At 38.4% G+C, this 22,870-nt stretch overlaps 1 protein-coding gene, 1 long non-coding RNA gene and 1 pseudogene across 2 annotated transcripts; 1 reads left to right on the plus strand and 2 right to left on the minus strand.

Moving 5' to 3' along the window:
* Positions 1-408: 408 nt before the first annotated feature.
* On the minus strand, positions 409-4,731 carry LOC111204383. The gene is made up of 3 exons (XR_002656755.2): positions 2,438-4,731; positions 2,237-2,334; positions 409-2,145 (listed from the first exon to the last, which is right to left on the minus strand). It is a non-coding gene; the product is annotated as an uncharacterized LOC111204383 (long non-coding RNA).
* A 6,079-nt stretch (positions 4,732-10,810) lies between these two features.
* LOC106441650 lies at positions 10,811-15,352 on the plus strand. The gene is made up of 2 exons (XM_013883443.2): positions 10,811-11,533; positions 11,624-15,352. The coding sequence occupies exons 1-2, from the start codon at positions 10,811-10,813 to the stop codon at positions 15,350-15,352; spliced, it is 4,452 nt and encodes a 1,483-aa protein (XP_013738897.2).
* A 1,551-nt stretch (positions 15,353-16,903) lies between these two features.
* Positions 16,904-20,990, minus strand: LOC125587839 (annotated as a pseudogene).
* Between the last annotated feature and the right edge of the window lie 1,880 nt (positions 20,991-22,870).

Here is a 22,870-nt window from a genome sequence, read left to right on the forward strand (position 1 = left end):
TAATCCAATATCATAAATAATTATTCAGTTCTGATATTAATGTTTGAGATTCATACTTTTTATTATTTTTAGTTGTTTTTATTCTATTCATTTAGAAATAAAATGTATAAATTATATATAGTTAGGTTAAATAGTTAAATATATTAAATCTTAATATTATTAGTATAATTAATCTAATTTAAAAATATTTCATTTTCAGTTTGATTTGGTTTAAAACCAAACCAAACTATTTGGGTTGGCAAAATTTTGAATCAAATGGTTTAGGCATATACTTTGGTTCGGTTTGGGATCGGTTCGCTTTGGTTAGGTTTTTTTTTTTCACCTCCACACCTGCACGCAAACATGAATATTTATTAAAAAAATAAAATACAATATTTCTGTATTTTTTATTTAACTTTATTGTTATTTATTAAATTTTTTGGGTATTTTAACTATTTGATTTTGTAAAATATTCAATTTAGGCATGTTTTTATTTTTCAGCTTCTAATTTGGTTTAAATTTGTTATAGTTAGTTAAATATGGTTATATATATATGGTTATTAATATTGTAATTTCATATTTTGATTATTTTAGTTAATGTTTTGGGGATTCTACGAATTATAAAAACTTAGTAATCACTTTAAAGTTCATAAACTAATGAAATACATAAATTGAGAAAAACAAAATTCAAATTTAGGCCTACTTTGGACCAAAGTTGCATAATTTATAATATGATATTAGTATTTAATTTTATAAACTAAAGTAAAGAATAATCATTCTAATAAAAGATCTTAGTTTACTCTTTTCATCTTTTCTTTTAGTAGATATGTGGCGTAACTAATTAAATATTAAAATAATAAAACTACGTATATTTAAAATAGTAAACAAATGTTTAGTGGGTGGGGAATTTTATAGGGGAGGTTATGCTCCGAGCAATATGTCGTCTTTTCCTTTTGTTTATTGAAACGGGTCTGCATCTCACTTAGCTAAGATCTGTTTTGATAAAATTGTTTTTTTTATGGTATTTATTTTGTATAAGTACGATGTCAATATTGGATAATTACTTTCTGAAAATAGAATGTGTACCAGTTTAGTAGAAGTAAACAACTCGCAGTGTCTCTTAGATTAACATAAACGTTTGTCATGTAGTTGCCACGGCTTCCACTGTTTAAACAGGAAAACATATGTATTCACCTGCTGTTACTGAGGCTTATGGCGGTTCATCGGATGCTTGAACTAATCCATTGTGTGTGTTTTTGAAAAATATTTTTGTTAGGTAAACCTTTATATTTTTGTTAAATTACATATTTGTGCTATATTATGTATTTTGTTATATTGTGTATTTCACTAAATTGTAATTCTATTTATTTTATATTTACTATTTTGGATAATTGTTTACAAAATTATTTTTGATGGTGTGTTATTTTTTTTCTTTTTGGTTTTCTATTAAATATTTAATTTATCTAAATTTGAATTTGGTCAGGAAAAGGATAACCTTTGATTATTTCATTCATTTTTTCCTTGGCTTGAATTTGATGAAGTAGAAAATATTAATTGCAATAATAATTGTTTTATACTATAAACAAAAAATATTTCACAACAATTGTTTTATCCTTTGTGAAATAGAAAAGTCACAACGAATCACTATCATTTTACCAATAAAGTTAACAGACTATTAAATGTCTTGAAGTTAATATTGAGAATTTTGTATACGTTTAACAAAGACAAATAGCTCATGCATTTGTTTGTTTTACGTTATCTTCTGATTATTTTCTTTTATAAGTGAAAAGAATAAAAACAGTTAGTACATTATTTAAAATCTCACTTTGGTGTTTAGAAAGGTTTTGAGAGAGAAGTACAATGTTCTTTATAAATTTGCTTAGATGATTAGGAATGAGAGCATGATATCAAATGTCTCCGTGAATTTGATTCCCTTCGTCTCCACTTCCAATTTAAAACACGCATACTTGTAGACCATAGTGATCAACTTAATGGCTAAATGCAGCAGAGAGACAGGGAGACATATTCTGTAGTTTAACACAAACAATTGATTCTACAGAGAAGGTCAGGTAACATATAATTTGAAGCTCAAGAGACATCAAACAAAATTTTGATGGTATTCTTCAGATCATAGGAGTCCTTAAATTTTTGTAAGTTCTCAGAAACCTGCACAATGAAAACATATTCTAAGCCAATCAACAAAGATTAGAAAACAGAACAAAATTTATTGTTTTATCATGGATTAAATCTACTATACATTGATTAGCATCTCTGTGATGATAATGCCGCTGATTTCTTCAAGGCCTTTGAGAGTGGTTACTTCACCTCCAACAACCATGTTTATAACAATTTCACCTTAAAGAGAAAGGTTGAAATGTTAATATAGGCTTTAACGATGATGAACAAAGCAGTGTGCTTTCGAGAAAGAACTTGAAGCTAAGCAACTTGTTATACTCACCGATAATAAAACCCAGCTCTGAACTTTTTTTAAGCACCGTACCAGACAACTTTTCCTATGCCGCATTCATATTGAGTTCTCGTCATAACCATCAAACCATTAATGTCTTGCAGAGAACTAATCTCATAAAAGACCACAAAAAAATATCCTTTATTAACTTCTCTTAAAAAAAGAAGACGATAAAAAATTGATGTCTGTAGATTACATTTCTTGCTTTGCAGTGTATGAGAATCGGATGTCTTTTTAGATCCCCAGCGAAAAAGGAACATTTACTTTTATGAAACAGCATATAAGAAGAGCCTATAGAAATCAAAAAGACTGTGTTAGGTGATGGATTCCTTACCAACTAAGATTTTGAGAACATCCAAAACTGTATCTTTTGGCATATGAGTTGGAAGATTCTGCAAAATCATAAACGATCAAGTTATAAGAAATCAACAGTAACTCAAAGAACATAAGAATGTAAATTAGAAACAAACAAATTAACTGAAGGAGAATAGCAAGAAACCAATAAAAATCTAAACTTTCTTAGATTGAAAACCTTATAAGATCTCAAAGAGATATTTTTTTAGGATGATGTTTACGGTACGAAGAATTAACTTTTTATAGTTGCAGATGCATCTCTTGGAAGAGAGTGCAGATGCATTGAATGAGGAAGAGTGGATCGAAGAGTTAAGACGTTCGTTAATGGTAATGATTCAATGCATTCTGTAATGGTTCGGAAGAGAAGAATCCCAGTATACACGAAACGAACTGAGCTCGATGAGAGATTCTCCATGAAGATCTACCGCAAAAAAAAAAACCATCAGAAGTCACCATTATTGTTGAAGCTTTCCAGATATCGGAGAAGAGGTGAACCCTAACTGGTAGCTGTCGTGAGAAGATTAGCTCACAAACGGGCTGGGCTTTTGTACATTAAAACCTAAATAACCTAAGACAAAACCCCAACAGCAAGGCCCATCTCGTATCTAAACAAAAACTCAAACAGGGACACGTGTCGTCACCACGGAGCACGATTTTATGACGTAGAATCATAGGTGGCATGCTCCAGAAAAGAGCAAACCATACTTTATATATATAGATATGTAAGAATAAGAAAACAGTGGTAATTTACAAATTTGAACGTATTTATGAAAAAAAATTCAAGAAATAGTTGCAGATGAAATAACCAACCGTAGGAACAATATATTATTCATGACTTGGTATTTGTTTGTTGCAAAACCTTTTGCAAGCTTCTTAACAGATAGTCAGATCATCTTTTTGGCTACTTTCATACACTGATTCGGGATGCAGTGTTTGACACATTTTTCAACGCTGGTTGAAAGAGAATTTTGTGTTGAAAGCATCATTGTACATATAACTACAATCATGAAAATAGTGCATGATTTTTTCAAAGTTTGAGTCGTCATAATGTATTTTAATAGAACAAGTATGAAATGAGTATTACAGTTTAGTATGGTTTTGATCGTGAAAAGATGATTGTGTGGTAATATTGTGTTATTCTTGGTGATTTATATAGTAAAGTTAATGATGACTATTTTTAGCAGTTTGTTTTAATTTGTTTGTTGTTTCTCTGTTTTAACGTATATAAACGAATTTACGGCAGTATCATGTTACTATTGCAACGGATCGCTCTCAATTGGTGAAGATGGTTTCGAAACCAGAGGAATGACCAGCCTTTGAAAGTTATCTAGAAGACATCAAGCTCTTGAGAAGAAGCTTCACTCATCCTGAGCTTATTCATATACCACGAACGCAGCACAAGAAGGCAGACAATCTCACACGCATTGCCAGGAAACAACTCTCATTTGTCATACATATAGATGCAGAACTCCAGGTTTTGTTTACGGAGTATTAATTGAGTTTGTTCAGTTTATGACAAAAAAAATGTATATAAACAAATAAGTTATGTGAAACTTATCTATATTTTCTTATGTTACTTATCTATCCAACTTTTGTTATAATAATATTATATATCTCATTTATAATTATTATAGTTATTTTCTTATAATTATAAATGGTATCACAGTATTTCATTAAAAATTATGTCTAAACTCGCAAAATTATAGGTTATTTTGAAGGGGAATTTACCAAATATGACTCAAAACTTGATTTTAAATGCAAAATTATATTCAAACTTGAATCAAATGCAAAACTAACCTAAAAGCCTTGTGAAATTACAGCCAGCTCCTTGTGACCAAACAAAAAAAAACAGAATTCATTTTTACGAATATAGCCCCGGAAAGTCTTCTGAGTCTTCTGAGTCTTCTGAGATATTGTACGTCGTCTAGACGACGTCCATGGAAGTCTTAAAAATAATTTATTAATTTTGTAAAACATTTGATCTTAATTAATTTTGTAAAAAATATTTTGATAGGTGAAAAATTAAAATCATGGAATTATAAACAGTTTTAGGTGATATAAATTAAGATATAATAAAATTGAAGTGTTTTCAACATAGATGAGTGAAAGTAGTGAATCATGATATTCTTTGGTCTAGGGTTTGGCAACATATGTTATAGTTTTGTATGTATTCTTAGGGTTAGATTTTGGAAAACTTAAATATTTTTTTGAAAAATTTAATTTTTACCTACATGTGATTATTTCTGTGTATAGTAAACATTTTTTAAGTTTAATTTGATTTTATGAAGTGTTTAGTTAGTTAATTTAGTTTAGGGGTTGTGTTTAGAGTCTAGACGACTTCCATGTAAATCGCCTGGAGAATAATTTAAATTAGACGACTTACAGGGAAGTCGTCCAAACCGGACCGAACCTTTAATTTTACCAATGTACTTTTAAACCTAACCGCATCATTTACCGGATATAAATATTATTTTTTCACTTTTTCACAACATTTCGAAACCCTAGCGCTGTTTCTCTCCAAGGGAGATTACGAAGGAGATGCTCTGCTTTCTCACCGCCGGTAATTTCTCGTATTTTATAGTTCTCACCGCCGGTAATCTCTCCTCTTACAACAAATCTTGTTTCTCCTTCATTCCGTAGAGTATTTTAGTAGTTTAAACTGACTATCCGCTTCCTTTTTTCAGTTCTGAAACCGCGTATCGTTGAACTCCGCCACCGGTAAGTTATTTCTCTTGTCTTAAGGCGCTTAGCCGCCGTAAAAACCTAAAAAATTTAGCCTTTATTTTTTTGATCAAACCTTGCATCATATATAATAATAAACTATTGGGTTAGTCGCTCTCCGAAAGGGAGTTTGACATTACAATCAAAGCGTTCTTCGCTAGGCTATCAGCAGCCTCATTACACAAACGTGGAACATACCGAAAAGAAACAGAATTTAGAGAGAGACTCAGCAAGGAGATATCACTGAGAATTCCTTGGAGTTCAGTCACAGATGAATTTCCTTTGAGCATGGCAACTAGACTTTTAGAGTCTGAGAAACAGATCAAGTCTTTAATGCCTGCAAGGACAGCAGTTGAAAGTGCTGATTTTAACGCCAACGCTTCCGCAACCAAGGCTGAAGCTACATAACGGCGAGAGGATGAACCCTGTCTAAGGGTGAGTCCCGAGTTGTTATAACAAACCCAGCCAAAACCACCTGCAAAAGAAACTCTATTCCAAGCAGCATCAACATAACAATGTATTGCATCAACGTTTGAGGTTTCGTTACAGCGGCTGGGTGCCTCATGGTTTCGTGGACAGTCTTTAGCAGAATCAGACCGTCGACCTGTCAGGAGAGAGGTAGCTTGCCACTCTCTAGCATACACAAGGGCCTTAGTCACAAGTTCTGTTTCAGAGAAAGACTTGTCTTCGAACTGAATCTTATTTCGGTTAGTCCAGAGGAGCCATAGGATCCAGGGATACAGGGGGAGTTCAAGTTCCTAAAAATTGTAGTCTTGATTCTTCTTTTCCCATTGATTTTTGCAGATCTGTAACCGCTGGTGTCGTTGGAGACCATCTGTAAGTCATCCATCTCTTAAATAAATGGTTTTTCTATTTATTCTACATGCTTAACCAGATTTTGAGATCTGTAGAAGACGATTGTTGTAGTGTAATACTGAAAGAGTACTCAGAAGACTTCCTGGAAGTCTTCCAGAGTGTAAGACTTCGTAGAACACTTATTGGAAGTCTTCTAGACAACTTAAGACTTCGTAGAAGACTTCCTGGAAGTCGTCTGAGTAGTCTTCTCACTAAAATTTACATGCAAGTCTTCCAGTATTTGTATTTAGAATAGTGCACTTGTTATGTGTTTGAGATGCTTTTTTTAATTGTTTTACAGGCCGGAAAATGGATTTTCCAGAACTCCCGCTGAGGATACATACATTAGGGGAAGAGCCCCCTGCAGCGAAGAGCATTTTGTATCATACCGATGACTCAAAGTTGTTTGCTGCTCTAAGGCAAGCTCTACATGCTAACGAATATGAGGAGCTGAAGGAGTCAAAGTTGGGAGTGTTCATCAAGTTCAAGGAGCTGAAATTTGGTTGGGCTTCAAGGCTGGTTCATTATATGCTCGGTTTCCAGCTTAACATCAAGAAGAACTATGAGCTCTAGAGTCTCGGTGGTCCACAACCGGTGAGGTTTTCACTGTTAGAGTTTCAGCACCTGACTGGTCTGAACTGCGATTACATCGAGGACCTGGAAAATCCAAGGTATGAGGTTACGAAGGAGATGACTGCTTTCTGGGAGATGATGGGTGTTGATGTCGATGCTGGGCCAACTACTGAACAAATAATAGCAGCATTTGGGAGATGCGAAGAGTGGTCTCGGGATGATCGCATGCGGCTCGGATACCTTGACATCTTCACTGGATTCATTGAAGAGAGAAAGTACTCAACCGCTACACGGGCTAGTCTAACAAGGCTAGTGATGGATTTAGAAAAATTTGAGAATTATCCTTGGGGGATAGTGGCGTTTAAGGTGCTGATGGAATCTGTGAAGCGAAAAGTTTTGGAATCAAATACATAAACTGTTGATGGGTATATTCAAGTTCTCCAAGTGTGGGTGTACTATGCTCTGCCAGAATTGGGTGCTGATTATGGGAATCCCATACCAAACAGACCGTATCCACTGTTGCTGGCTTACAAGGGTGGCAAAGGACGCAGATGTTTTAAAGAGGCCATCTGCAGACAGGTATTTAAACTTCACTCCCCAAGACTTCGCAGAAGACTTATAGTTAAGTCGTCTGAAAAGTCTTCCAGCAAAGACTTCGCAGAAGACTTAAAATTAAGTCGTCTGGAAAGTCTTCGAGACAAGACTTCGCAGAAGACTTATAGTTACGTCTTCTAGGCGACTTAGTTTTAGGTCTTCTGTGAAGTCTTTTCTGGAAGACTTTCCAGACGACTTAAATTTAAGTCTTCTGTGAAGTCTTTTTTGGAAGACTTCAGTCTTTGTTAATCCGTCAAATATCTAAGTTGATATCTTTTATTTACTGCAGACTAGCGTGACCAACTTTGTTCAGAAGGACTTTGGTGAAATATTTCCACGATGAGACTTTGATGTAGAGGACTCGGCCGCGGAGAACATATTCAAACTCATGTTTAATGTGAAACCTAAATGGAAGTGGACCATGGATTACTGGGAAGTCACTGGTACTAACCTGATTGTGAAGAAGAAAGTGAGTGCAGCGGAGACAGAGAGTGGTGTGAAGGAATAAAGTCGAAGACCTCGGAAGAAAGCTCGTAAAGAGGCTTCTATTGAGGCACGTGCAGAGGCTAGTAAAGTGCCTCCTACAGAGGCTCGTTCAGCCGCTTCTACGACTGTAGGTGGGATGACCAAAGAGCAGATTGAAAAAAGCTTCAGGGACATAGCTGATGCCATGAGGGATGGGTTTGGGATGTGCCTTAAGGAGAACAAGTTGCTGGGGGATAGGATGGAAGCTGTGGGAACAAAAATTCACACCGTCGATTTTCGTAATCTGAGGAAAGCCAAGAAATCCTAACTTTCCTTAAGGTCACGGATTCTCTGCGAGAGTCAAAGACAAGTGACCAAATAAATGCAGAAAATATGAAAAGACAATAAAACGAATTTATGGAGAAAGTAGATCTTTATTTCGAATCCGCCTAAGAACGTTGGGATTATTACAAAAGATTATAAAAGCTTTGGCCACAAGAACTGTCAGCGAGTTCCCTAGTTCTAGCCACCAAAAACCTTATACCTAGTTGAGTCACAGCTCGATAACAACAAACAAAAAAGACATGAATATATGTTTTGATAAGATTTGGGACTGGACCTTATGAAAGGTTGCCTACGTATCCTTTCGAGGATCAAGTCGGATGTAGTTCAATTAGAATGGTTTGAACAAGAGTTCAAAATTCCGGGCCGAGTTCGTCTTGTATGAGTGCAAGTCATAGAAACCGAACTTGTCGAGAATAAATCCTAAAGTTTCTAAGTGCAGAAAGTTCTAAGAGTCAAAAAGAATTTTGTCCCATGCGCTCCCCTCCTTGGATCCCATTATAAATGCATTTAAGGTCGGATGTCTTTCCTTTTCTGCCCCTGATTCGAGTTTATCCTCTCGCGTAAATATTCCATTTTCTCGATCTTCGTGATTATCCCTTGAAACTTGACATTAATCTTCAAACTTGACATTTATCTCTTTTCACAAATATTTGATAAACCGTCATAGTGACTATGGGCTGATTTTCTCGTAAAAAATCGTAAGTGGGTTTTTGCCGCGTTTTAGACCCTTTGGGCCGTTTTTCGTCTAAAACGTTTTTACGATTTCTTTCAGAAGAATTGCATTTAGTACGACGTCGGTTTTACGAAATAGCAGAAATAAATCGTATAGCCGAGATAACCATGGTGTTAAGTTAACCGTTATCGTTTTATACGATTGATCCAAACTTATACGAGAAAATAAGTCTTCGTCGTTTTTATCGTAAAGTTTCAACGGCAACTCCGATTGAGACGAAACAAGTGACAGTTTGATCGAGACCCGAAGGAGGAAGTTCCAGAGAGAATGCATTGTGCAGGACTGATCCAACTTGGCAAAGGCGGATTTGGACAAGACTGATCTAACTCGCCGTTGGGCGAGTTGGAGACGGATCATCCAACTTGCCCAACGGCGAGTTGGATTTAGTTCATCCAACTCGCCCAACGGCAAGTTGGATTGGTTGATCCAACTCGCCATTGGGTGAGTTAGATTGTTCTATCCAACTCGGCGTTGGGCGAGTTGGATCGATTGGTCCGACTCGCCGTTGGGCGAGTTGGGTGTGGCTTGGCCATTTCGCCTGACGACGGGTCGAACGATCCATGGTTTTGTTGCTTCGATGATCGGGAATAATCCATTCGAGGGATTGAATGATCCTTGTAGAGGAGCTTGTCGTGTGATGAGCATTTAAAAATACAAAGTTTTAGTTTTCTGTATTGTTGGGGATGGATTTAACCCATCCACAAAGCCCATCGAACAAAAGGCTCAATCCAGTGTGCCGGATTGTCATCGGCTCGGAAGCCGATGCTCGAGGCTTCGACATAACCAAGGAATGATTTTAGTCGAAGCGGAGAGCAAACAGAGCGCGATCGATCGACTAAGCAGCTCAGGGCGAGCATTCCCCTAATCAGGCCCGAAGGGCCGACAAGGCCCAATCAATTAAAAGGAGATTAGGTTAAGACGATCGAACAGACTATAAAAGGAGAGGAAAGCAAAGGAGAAAGGCATGAACACTTAGCTACACAAACTTAGCGGCGAGATTAGGGTTTATTGTCCGTACAATCATCTCTCTGCTATCTGTACTTTTCCGGTTTAAGCTCTCACGAGCTCCGGCTTGCCATTACTTTCTCCACCTTTGTAACCTCATCTCGAAATCTAATAAACGCCTCTGGTCGACCCATTTTTAGTATTGTTTACTTTATCCGAGACCAAACTCACCTTAAACAATTGGCGCCCACCGTGGGGCCGAACAGACCCAGCGTTTCTAAACCGAAATGACCACCGGAGGTACGAACCCAGATACCTCAGGAGAGGAGCCGGCACTCACACCTCCTCCGCCTCCTCCCCTTCTCTCGTTGGAGTTCATGAGTTCAGTCATAGCTCGACTCGCCCATCAAGAAGAGGTCCAAAAGACGACAAATGACCAGCTCGCCGCCATCGTCGCTGCCCTCAGCGCGTCCACCGGCAACTCGCAACCACTCCGTCGTTACCTCTTCAATACAAACCCCCCTACTCCGACAGAAGGGCGAACGACGAACCCAGTTAACCCTACTCTTCAACTCGCAGAGACCCTCGTCGCCGATGCTCTTCCGGCAGCGTCCGACCCATCGACTGTCTGAGAAATCGCCGAGCTTAAGTTAAATTTCCAACAAATGAGCTCAAGGATCCACCAAGCAACGAGCGCAGTACCTGAGATCGACAGCGTCATCGCATCAACGTCGCGCACTCCTTTCACCGAAGAACTGACGGAGGTCAAACTCTGAAAAATGGACAAGTTGCGTCTCCCAGAGTACAAACTGGAGGGAGATCCCGTCGAGCATCTGACAGGTTTCAACATCGCGGTGGCGAGAGCCAGACTTGCTCCCGACGAAAGAGACGCGGGATATTGCCAACTTTTTGTCGAAACACTCAATGAACAAGCCTTAACTTGGTTCTCGGGACTCGAAGAGAACTCGATTAGAAGCTTCAAAGAGCTCTCCTCGGCGTTTCTCAAGACTTACATCATGTTCACCAAACGCGAAGCAACAGCTTCAACCCTCTGGAACCTCAAGCAAACGAAGGACCAGAGCCTTTGTGATTACATGGAACGGTTTAAGTCGGTCGTGTCAAGAATCGACATTCCAGATCACATCGCCGTCGACGCCCTGAGGAACAATCTCCTCGTAGAATGTAAGTTCCGAGAAGATCTCTATCGATGTCCCACCACATCGTTGGAAGATGCCGTTGCTCGTTCCCACAACTTCATTCGTATGGAAGAGGACACTAAAGCCATCATGAGCAAGCACAACTCGGCGAAGCAATCAGCGCCTAAAAACACTGCTACAGCTCACGTCGAACCTCGTCAGCATGCTCCAAGTGACAAAAACAACCGTAAGAATGGTCTCCTTTACGTCGTCGACGAGAACGGGAAGAAATGGAACACCTTTCATCGAGAAGCCGATCCTCCGAGCGAATCCCCCCGAGCAACAGTGACGGCCGCGGTCGCCCAAGTCGATTCCGCAGCAGGTTCCTCCCGGACCCGTCCAGGACTTACCAAATCGTGTAAACTCCACGGTGTAAAAGGCCACGACACTTCATAGTGCAAAACACTTTTCGCACAATTCCTCTCCTCGCTCGAAAGCGGCGAAATCAAGATCCCTCCTCCGAAGCCCAAAAGCGAGAACAGTTGGAGCAGGAACAAGGATAGGAAAAATCAGCGAAAAAATCAAGGAAAACCGCGTCAAGACGACCAAAAGCCTAAGGTTGCCGAGCAAACACCACATCAGGACGACGATGGTGACGCCTCAGCTGAGGAAGATCCACCAGCGGTCAGACAAAGGATCGAAGTTATTCGCGCCCAACCGGAGCCCTCATCAGACGAAGAGAGCGATCTCGAGGAAGCTTTCGACCCGTTGGACCTACGGACGCTCCTCAAGCGGAAGATCACGTCGACAAATAACGAGACTCCCGGACCTTCCGATCTCCGACTCGAGCTTAACGCTAAAAGAACCAAGCATGCGTTGAGCCAAGGATTTTCACCAGCACCTACAGGCGATAATCCTATCGTCGATTTGCGAGATCAGCTTAACGCACGAATCAATGATCTGCGTACAAAGCTGGACCGTAAAAGAGCCGAATCACCAAAGGAAAGCGAGGACCTCCGAGCTCTTCTCATCAAAAAGCAAGCAAGCGTCAGGCCGCGGATCAACGTGATTATGGGAGGATCTCCGCCTTGCGGGGATTCAGTACGGGCGGTCAAGGATCACTGTCGAATGGTGGATACTTTGCAGCGTTGGCCACAGAAGCTTCCAACCGATCCCCCAATCTCCTTCTCGACAGAAGACCTCCACGGAGTAAATTTCCCTCATAACGATCCCCTTCTCGTCGTTTTGGCTATCAATAAATACGATGTTACCAAAGTGCTAATCGATACTGACAGTTCGGTCGATATCATTTTTCGCGAAACTCTCGTAAAAATGGGAATCGACTTAAAAGACGTGAAACCATCTTCCAGAACTCTCACCGGTTTCAACGGTTCCTCCGAGGTAATCCTGGGGACTATCCATCTCTCGGTACAAGCAGAGGGAGTAGCTCGGATGGTCAAATTCTCGGTAGTTAGCACCAAGGCTCCCTATCACGTGATACTAGGCACCCCATGGTTATACTCTATGCGAGCAATTGCATCCACATACCATCAATGTGTCAAATTCCCGGGAATGGATGGTACGATTAAGACAGTGAGAGGAGATCAACGAGCTGCACGAGATCTCTTAATCGCCACGGTCAAGTTACAACGTTCGCAGTCACTAGTCAACTCGATTTCCCCTCCAATAAGTAAGGTCTGCCCACAAAAGGAAGAAGTGCTCGAAGTCTCGGTCGACGAGTCGGATCCAAGTAAAGTGCTACGAGTAGGCGCCTATCTATCAGACGAGATGCAGCGTACTATCCTGGATTTCCTGAAGAGTAAGGTCTGCCCACAAAAGGAAGAACTGCTCGAAGTCCCGGTCGACGAGTCGGATCCAAGTAAAGTGCTACGAGTAGGCGCCTATCTATCAGACGAGATGCAGCGTACTATCCTGGATTTCCTGAAGCAAAACTTGTCTACCTTTGCTTGGTCAATGTCTGACATGCAAGGGATCGACCCGTCCATCACGACTCACGAGTTGAACGTAGATCCGAATATTAAGCCCATCCGACAGAAGAGACGAAAGTTGGGTCCCGAAAGATCCAAAGCAGTCGTCGAGGAAGTCGAACGCTTACTAAGCGCGGGCTCGATAACGGAAGTCCGTTACCCGGAATGGCTCGCCAACCCAGTGGTCGTCAAAAAGAAAAACGGCAAGTGGCGCATGTACGTCGACTTTACCGACCTCAACAAGGCATGTCCAAAGGATAGCTATCCGCTTCCGAACATCGACAGACTCGTTGAGTCAACTGCCGGCAATGAAATGCTCACATTTATGGACACTTTCTCGGGATACAACCAGATTATGATGCATCTGGATGATCGAGAGAAGACGTCGTTCATAACCGATCGAGGAACCTACTGCTACAAAGTGATGCCTTTCGGGCTGAAGAATGCCGGAGCGACGTACCAGCGACTTGTCAACCGTATGTTCGCTAAACAGCTAGTTACAACAATGGAAGTCTACATCGATGATATGCTCGTCAAATCAATCCGAGCAGACGACAACCTAACGCACTTACGGGAGTGTTTTGACATCCTAAACACGTACAAAATGAAGTTAAACCCAGCCAAGTGCACTTTTGGCGTGTCGTCCGGAGAATTCCTTGGCTACATAGTGACACAGCGGGGAATTGAAGCAAACCCGAAGCAAATATCAGCCGTCCTCGACCTACCCAGTCCGAGAAACTGCCGAGAAGTCCAACGACTAACCGGCCAAATCGCAGCACTCAATCGCTTTATCTCCCGGTCCACCGACAAATGTCTCCCCTTCTACGATCTCCTCCGAGGAAATAAGAAATTCATCTGGGACGATAAGTGCGAAGAGGCTTTTAATCAGCTCAAGCACAACCTGACGACGCCTCCGATCTTGGCAAAGCCAGACATAGGCGACGTTTTATCTCTCTACATTGCGGTTTCGTCTGCCGCAGTCAGCAGTGTACTAATCAAGGAGGACCGAGGAGAACAACGACCCGTTTTCTACATGAGTAGAAGGATGACCGGACCAGAAACCCGGTACCCGACACTTGAGAAGATGGCCTTGGCCGTCGTCGAATCAGCGAGGAAACTTCGTCCCTATTTTCAGTCACACTCGGTAGAAGTTCTTACCGACCAGCCGCTCCGAACTGTTTTGCAAAACACGAACAGAGCTGGTCGTCTTACCAAGTGGGCGATTGAACTCAGAGAGCTCGACATCACTTACAAATGGAGAACAGCCGCTAAGGCTCAAGTCCTCGCCGATTTCCTCGTGGAGTTATCTCCGGAACTTGTCCAAGATTTAGAAACCTCAGATTCAACCTGGATCCGTCATGTCGACGGTTCCTCGACAAACAAAGGTTCAGGAGCAGGAGTTCAACTTCAATCACCAACGGGAGAACTCATTCGACAATCGTTCAGCTTTGGTTTCCCAACATCAAACAACGAGGCGGAATACGAATCGCTCATCGCCGGCCTTCGTCTTGCGAAAGCAGTCAAAGCTAAGCGACTCAGTGCGTACTGTGATTCACAGCTCGTTGCCAGTCAGTTCAGTGGTGACTATGATGCGCACAATGATAGAATGGACGCTTACCTCCGAGTCGTACAATCATTAGCTAAAGAGTTCGAATTCTTCGAACTCACGAAGGTTCCTCGTGGAGAGAATATATGTGCCGATGCACTGGCAGCACTCGGAAGCAAGCTCCGCGATCAAGTCAAAAGGACTATTCCGATCCATCGAATCGAGAAACCGAGCATCGACATCTTAACGGAGGCAGCTAACTTCGTCTCTACGGAATCCGAAACAACGCCCCTATCTCCGACCAACGACGACTCCGAAATGACAGACCAAGATCGGTTGGTACCAGACTGGAGAACTGAGTTCATCCAGAATCTCAATAACGGAACGCTTCCAACTGACAAGTGGGCCGCGAGACGACTAAAGAGACGCAGCGCGCACTACGTCATCATGGAAGAAGAACTCCACCGGATAACAGCTAGCAAGGTCCTCCTCAAGTGCATCTTTGGCGAGCAAACGCAGTTAGTGATGGCCGAGACTCATGAAGGAGCAGGTGGCAACCATTCCGGAGGCCGAGCACTAGCCTTAAAAATTCGAAACTTAGGATTCTTCTGGCCAACCATGAACACGGATTGCGAAGCGTATGCTCGATGATGCGACAAATGCCAAAGACATGCTCCGAGCATTCATAGCCCAACTGAGCTACTGCGAACTTCCGCGGCTCCGTATCCATTTATGCGATGGGGGATGGATATCATCGGACCAATGCCGAATTCCCGCCAACGCCGCTTCGTGTTGGTACTAACTGATTATTTCACCAAGTGGATTGAAGCAGAAGCCTTCGCACAGGTTACAAAGAAGGAAGTCCGCAGCTTTGTTTGGAAAAACATTATTTGTCGTCACGGTCTACCGTACGAGATCGTGACGGACAATGGAACACAGTTTATGTCTGGAAATTTCAAAGATTTCTGTAGCAAGTGGAACCCCGACTAAGTGCAACCTCTTTCCCCTTTTGCTCACGAGTTAACTTTTGGGGAGACGACATCTCGATAATCGAAGTTCTAAACAAAGATTAAGAGAGAGAGAAAGAGGGTAGGGAGAGAAAGTACCTTGACGCTGCGGAGAAAAGTGAAAAGAAGCGAGGAGGGGTGCGCTATTTATAGAGGAGAGCGAGCGCTGGGATCAAGGCGTAATCATTACGCCTAATGAGGCCTAAGTGGGCCTAAACCCAATTGGCGCACGATCGACAGACGCGTCGATCCGCTTTCTCGACCGACAAGCATTTATTCTGCAACGCGTGATCGACAGATGCGCCGGTTCGCTTTCTCGGTTAAGAAGCATCGATCTAACGGTTCGATCCCTCAAGTTGATCCAATTATTTGCTCGGATTGAGCTTTTTGTCCTCCGAACTAAAGTCACCAAATTCATCAAAAATCGACCACTCGACCGTCAATGAACTGGGGGGACTTACTGTTGGGGATGGATTTAACCATCCACAAAGCCCATCGAACAAAAGGCCCAATCCAGTGAGCCGGATTGTCATCGGCTCGGAAGCCGATGCTCGAGGCTTCGACTTAACCAAGGAATGCTTTTAGTCGAAGCGGAGAGCAAACAGAGCGCGATCGATCGACTAAGCAGCTCAGGGCGAGCATTCCCCTAATCAGGCCCGAAGGGCCGACATGGCGTAATCAATTAAAAGGAGATTAGGTTAAGACGATCGAACAGACTATAAAAGGAGAGGAAAGCAAAGGAGAAAGGCATGAACACTTAGCTACACAAACTTAGCGGCGAGATTAGGGTTTATTGTTTGTACAATCATCTCTCTGCTATCTGTACTTTTCCGGTTTAAGCTCTCATGAGCTCCGGCTTGCCATTACTTTCTCCACCTTTGTAACCTCATCTCGAAATCTAATAAACGCCTCTGTTCGACCCATTTTTAGTATTGTTTACTTTATCCGAGACCAAACTCACCTTAAACACGTATTCTTATTTTCTTTAGAAAGATTTCTCGGGAACTTTCCGATATTGATTTCGTCGTTACCGATTTTGACCCCAACAGTTAGCCCCCCCCCCCCCCCAGCTCGCAAGTTTCGAGTTCGATTCTTGCGTTCGGCTAGATAGGTTAGGCAAGTTAAGCGGAATCAATGGTTGAAAGTGGTATGCTCACTTTACTGAAAGTGAAATGCGATAAGATTGGGGCTGCGCCTTGAAAAGGCTGCCTATGTACCCTTGTCTAAAGGATAAAGCCTTTCGTAGTTCATCCTGGAGTTAAGATTCTTAAGACCTGTTTTCTAGTGAGACCTTTATGGTCCAGTTATGTGTCGTGTAGAGGTTATCAGGCATGTTGTTGTCGATGGCATTTTATATTGGACCTTTGTCTTTCCTTTGGCCAAGTGTGGCCGCATTTATATTTTTGGGATTAGCTGCGTGTGGCTTTGAACCCTGCCGCTTCGCGGCTTCTTTTTTAATGAATTGAGTTTAGCGTTTTAAGAGCATATTTGTATTCATATGAATGTAGAGGGAAGTTTATGAGTTGCCATCTCATATTCTAACTCTTTGATAGATCGTCGTATTCGTCATTCGTATTGGGCGAAGAAACTTTACGAAGATTCGTGAATGTTGGAATATACGAAGAGGCAGATTTTGGGATCTCGTATAATCAAATACCATGCCTTGAGATGTTAAAGACCAGTGTGATGGGTTTAGGGTAAGACCTAGGTTTACCGTCGGTTTTAGGGTGTGCGATGATTACTTTGGCTTACGTATTCCCTTATGCGGTCTCAACCTGATTTGTACCGATTTAAAGTATGCGATAGATTCTCGGCTTATACGACTTGTATGGTAAGAATCGAGCATCTCTCCACTACAATTTCTTAGTCGTGGAAGTGCTGACCAAAATTTTGGATTTTTTTAATAGCGTTATTATCCTTGTGTCGGATGTCTGAGAGCTATCTCTATGAGATCGATGGGTTTGTTTAGGACGTTAAGAGTTTGTTGTGATCAGCAACAAACATAATGATAGATGTTACCATTTCTGAGTCTTCGCGAAGAATATGTGTTATGTGCGTATGACTGCTTGGTCTTCCAAGAAGGTGTCTTTATCGAGGAAAGTAATTTTGTCGAAAAACGGTTCTTCAGACGTCTGCGACGTCTTGCGATGCTGAAGATTGGTTTTCTTTCGTATGCCGCGTTTCGTGCATGAAATGTTCGCGGGCTTGGAGATGTTTCGCAATATTGCAAGGGTTTAGTCTTAATCCTGCGTTGGAGAAACATTTTGGTTTGTCTACGGATATTTGCAGCCATAGTTGTTGTTCCTGTTTGGATATTAAGGATTTTGATTTATGATAGGAATTAGGACCAAAGGGTCGCGTGGAGTACTTTTTTAAAAAATGAAAAATGGTAATAGAGAAGAGAGACTGTCAAAAGTATCTAGAGATGTTTTTAGAACTCTATTTGAAACTGCTTTGCCAAATTTAATTATACGATTAATTATATTTCTTTTATCACTTAAATTTTAATTCAATAATCTATTTAAATAAAAATTGTTATTATTATAACTTTTAGATACCTATTTACGTTTCAAAACTGTTGGATATGTTCTTAGGACAACTTTAACGGCAGTATATAATCAATATCTAAGTATTAAACAAATTAAAAAATTGTTAAAGGTGGAGAGAGAACCAAAATAAGTTCCCCGTTTATGTCCTCAACAGAAAAGTATGATACTTTGACACTATGTGTCATTCCATAATTGGTTTTACTTTCTTTATGTGATTTAAAATTTAACCGCTAACTAAATTATAGTAAAATATTAATATCTTACATGTTAGATACCCTTGTTAGAGCAGCTCCAACCATAGTATTAGGAAGGAGTTCTAAAACTTAAAAGAAAAAAGAAAATCAGAAAAATAAGACAGAGAGTTAGAAAAAGTTCTTTAAATAAGACTTTTTAAGACCTCTTGGGAAATTAAAGCAAGAGATGTCATTTTGTTAATTTTTCAAAAGTTCTAAAAATACATACTCCCTCCTTCTCCAAATAGACGATATTTTAGGAAATTTTTGATGTTTCAAAATAGATTATATTTTCATATATAAATGTACTTTTTAATTTTATCAAAAACTGTGTAACCAATGATATTTTGTAGTCTATTTTGTGATTGGTTGAATAACTTTTAATTTATATTTTAATGATATTTTTAAGATAAAAAAATAAGTTTCTTAATAGCTGTGCACAGTTTTAAAATTTCATGTATTTCGAAACAGATCAAATATATAATTACATGATTAGAATACTAATATATTTTTCTCTTTTAGAACCCTTCAGCACTTCCACCGTTAACGGTGCTCTTAATATGCTTATGGTTTGAATGCTCTTTGACTTCAGCCACGGATCAGCCACGGATCAGCCACGAATAATAGTAAAAGTAAAATAAATACCGTGATCAGCCACGGATTTATTGCCGCATCATCAGATTTTCAACATGGTTTGTGAAGACTAAAACTGGTTCAGGGGCATCTCGACACATCAATTTCTCTTCAATTCCTTTGATGTCAACGCTTCTGACACTCTTTCTCTCCACATTGTAGTAGAAAACATAAAATGGATAGGTCCAACGACTTGGCGCTTAAACAATTTCGCCCGTATCAGTTTCCCAGATTGATCTAAGTGGCAAATAAAAACTACGCGTTGACCATTTATCGCTCTCGTTATTATTTAGTAGAACCCATAACTAATAAACGTCACCATCATCAAGACTAGGGCACCTAACTTTCCCTTGTAGTTTATCAACGTCAAGAAGCTATTCAACACAGAGCTCTCCTCCTCTATTTGTAAAAACATAAATTTCTGACTTAACATCAAAGCATGCTATCACGTAAGTTAAGTTGTTAAGAGAAATGCAATACAAAATCCCGTTGATGTATATCCCGTTTTGGTGCGCCTCAGGAAAATGCAGAAACCCAGATTCGATCTTTCTCCACAATAGTTTTCATTTCCCTAACGTCAAGACTTGGTGTGAATTAGTTTGTTGCCTATACTTTCCCACGGAATGCACAAAACCTTGAACTGATTCTCGGTCTGATCATACCCGAGAAAGCTTCTTAAGTCGTTATTCTTGGCTCTCACTTTAGGTAGAGGTACGTGTTGACCAGTGCTAGGGTTACATATCACAAGAACACTATTTCCATATTTTCCTTTAACATCTGCTTGTTGTTAAGATGGATAAAAGATTTGACGGCTAACAAACTTCCTTGTACCAATCTCCGGAGAACCCCATATGATATTCTGCTGTTACAACACTTTTGGTCTCATCAACATTTTGAGGCTTAGGGGGTGAGAAGAACTGTCACTTGCCCCAAATTTTGAACGAGAACAAAAGACCTGACCGAGTGGGTAAACGCGCCAGGAAAGATTTCGTGAAATGTGGACTGCGAAAAGTAAGGAAGCCCGCTGCTTCGAGACATAGCGACATAGTGCAATGCTTTTCATTGGTAATCTCTTGAGGATCTCAATGATGAGATCGAGGGGGAAACGACTCCGAGTTTCCTCCAATGTACGTTAAGGTGTGCATTGATGATTTTGTGCGGCGCTTGACAATTTTACGGTGTTTCACCGGATTGTTGTTTTTCTTTATGTTCATGGCAAATTATGATATATATGGTCTAAGAATACAGTTAAAATACTATAGGTTTGTCGAATATTTAATTCCCTTGTTTTATAACTTCGAATCATAAGTCTCCTATTTAGTGTATCATCTTGTTCAGCCATTCATCAACCTAACTTTGAGTTCATTTGGTAACAAATATTTTGTATATAGTACCATGATCTTATTATAATGTTGAATCTTATTTGTCAGGTCAAAAAAAAAATTACGTTTTAGGGGTCAGCTGATCCATCTCCCTCAGCCCAAGAAATCTCATTTGCTTATCTTCTGAGTTACCGAATAATCATACTCATAAATAGCTTGTATGACTTGATTCACAAATTAATGGTCTCGATTAACACATTTAGGGAAGGAAAATGCAATATAGATGACACCGTTGAAAATATCAATCTCTCTACGGGATAATTTACCTAGCAATTAATCTCTTTACAAATTGTCATTGGACTATCCTAAAAATCATCAATAATATACGATTTTCCATTCATTTGTAAGAACTATCTGGCTTGTAATAGAGAGAATGCACTCTTTTATAATCTGTATAACAGTCACTTTTCTGTCTTCTCATGTTAATGAAATCTGAATATCAGAATATGTCTTTCAATTGAAATGAAGTATAAGTTACTCTTGGGCCCGGGGGCGGAGCTTAAAAATCCCTTATATATTAATTGAGGAACATTTGAAAAGATGTAACCTCAATTTTGTATTAATTAAAAGAGGCCCCAATGCATAGGTGGCACTCAATTAGGTAGTCAATTACATTCAATTGAAAAATAAGTAGGTCCACATTCGATTTTTATATGTTGTTAGATACATAAGTTGGTCAAACTATATGATATAATGATATGATATGATATTTTCTTTCCTTAAATAAAACCTACGGAATTATCATAAATGACTAATATATATATGACAATTAATTAGTTTAATAATAAAGATTTGATAACAATGTATATCTCCTCCATCATTTTTTGTTTAATTTTATATTATTAAAATAAATTAAACAATCAAATTAGCTATAAAAATAAAATTTAGATTTTTTCGTATATGTTATATTTTGAATTTTTAAAAACGACAATAAATGACTAAAACTATTAAAATTATTATGTTAAAAATTAATGATCAATGGTTTAACATTTTTATTATAAGAAGATACACATGATTTTAAAACCATATGAGTAAAAAATATCATTTAATAATAAAATAAATAAATATATATATATATATATATATATATTAAACACTATATACCATAAGATTACATAAATATTTTAATATTAAAACTTTCAATGAATTTTCAAGAACATTTATAAATTATAAATTTATTAAAGATTTCAGATTGAAAATTTTGTTATCGATGATTTAAATATTTTGTTATAAAACGATATGAACGATCATAGAACCGTATGATTATAAATTCTTATTTAATAAATAACTATACAAAATATACTATTCCTAGAAAAATAGGTTGGTTCATCTTAACTTATATTACACTTTTTATTAAACTAACTATCGAATTGATAAATAACGTACCAAAAAATATTTTGCACTTTCCTTAAATAAAAGCTACGAAATTACCTAATATGATTAACGTATATGTGAAAATTAATTATAATGAATAATAAATATTTGATAACAATTTTTGTATCTTAGTTCTTTTTTTAATTTTATATTATTAAAATATATTTAAAAATCACATTAAATATATAATAAAAACATTTATAATTTTTCTTATATGTTATATTATGAATTTTTCAAAACGTCTATAAATTATTAGAAATTTGAATATCCCCACTCTGAAAATTTTGTGATCAATAGATTATTTTTTTTGTCATAATAAGTTACAAATGATCATAAAATTGTATTAATATGAACTTTTATTTAATATTATAAGAAGATACACATTATTTTAAAACCATATGAGTAAAAAATATCATTTAATAATAAAACATATATATTTATATATATATATATAGATTATACTATATACCATAAGATTACATAAATATTTTAATATTAAAACTTTCAATGAATTTTCAAAAACATTTATAAATTATAAACTTATTAAAGATTTCACATTGAAATTTTTGTTATCGATTATTTAAATATTCAGTTATAAAATGATATGAATGATCATAGAACTAGAACTGTATGATTATAAATTCTCATTTAATAAATGACTATATAAAATATTCTATTCTTAGAAAAATAGGTTGGTCCATCTTGACTTACATTATATTTTTTATTAAACTAACTATCTAATTGATAAATAATCTACCAAAATTTTTTTTGCACTTTCCTTAATTAGAAGCTACGAAATTACCTAATATGATTAACATATATATGAAAATTAATTATTATGAATAATAAATATTTGATAACAATTTTTGTGTCTTAGTTCTTTTTTTTAATTTCATATTATTGAAAGATATTAAAAAATCACATTAAATATATAATAAAAACATTTATATTTTTTCTTATATGTTATATTTGAATTTTTCAAAATGTCTAT

Source organism: Brassica napus, chromosome C5 (assembly GCF_020379485.1).
Source record: "Brassica napus cultivar Da-Ae chromosome C5, Da-Ae, whole genome shotgun sequence".
NCBI classification, from domain to species: Eukaryota; Viridiplantae; Streptophyta; class Magnoliopsida; order Brassicales; family Brassicaceae; genus Brassica; species Brassica napus.

Excerpts from the sequence above, each read along its gene's own strand:
- LOC106441650 (XM_013883443.2), top strand. The coding sequence starts at position 10,811 with ATGGACAAGTTGCGTCTCCCAGAGTACAAACTGGAGGGAGATCCCGTC. Across the intron at positions 11,534-11,623 it reads TGACGGCCGCGGTCGCCCAA|TGCAAAACACTTTTCGCACA; the intron begins GTCGATTCCGCA and ends GACACTTCATAG.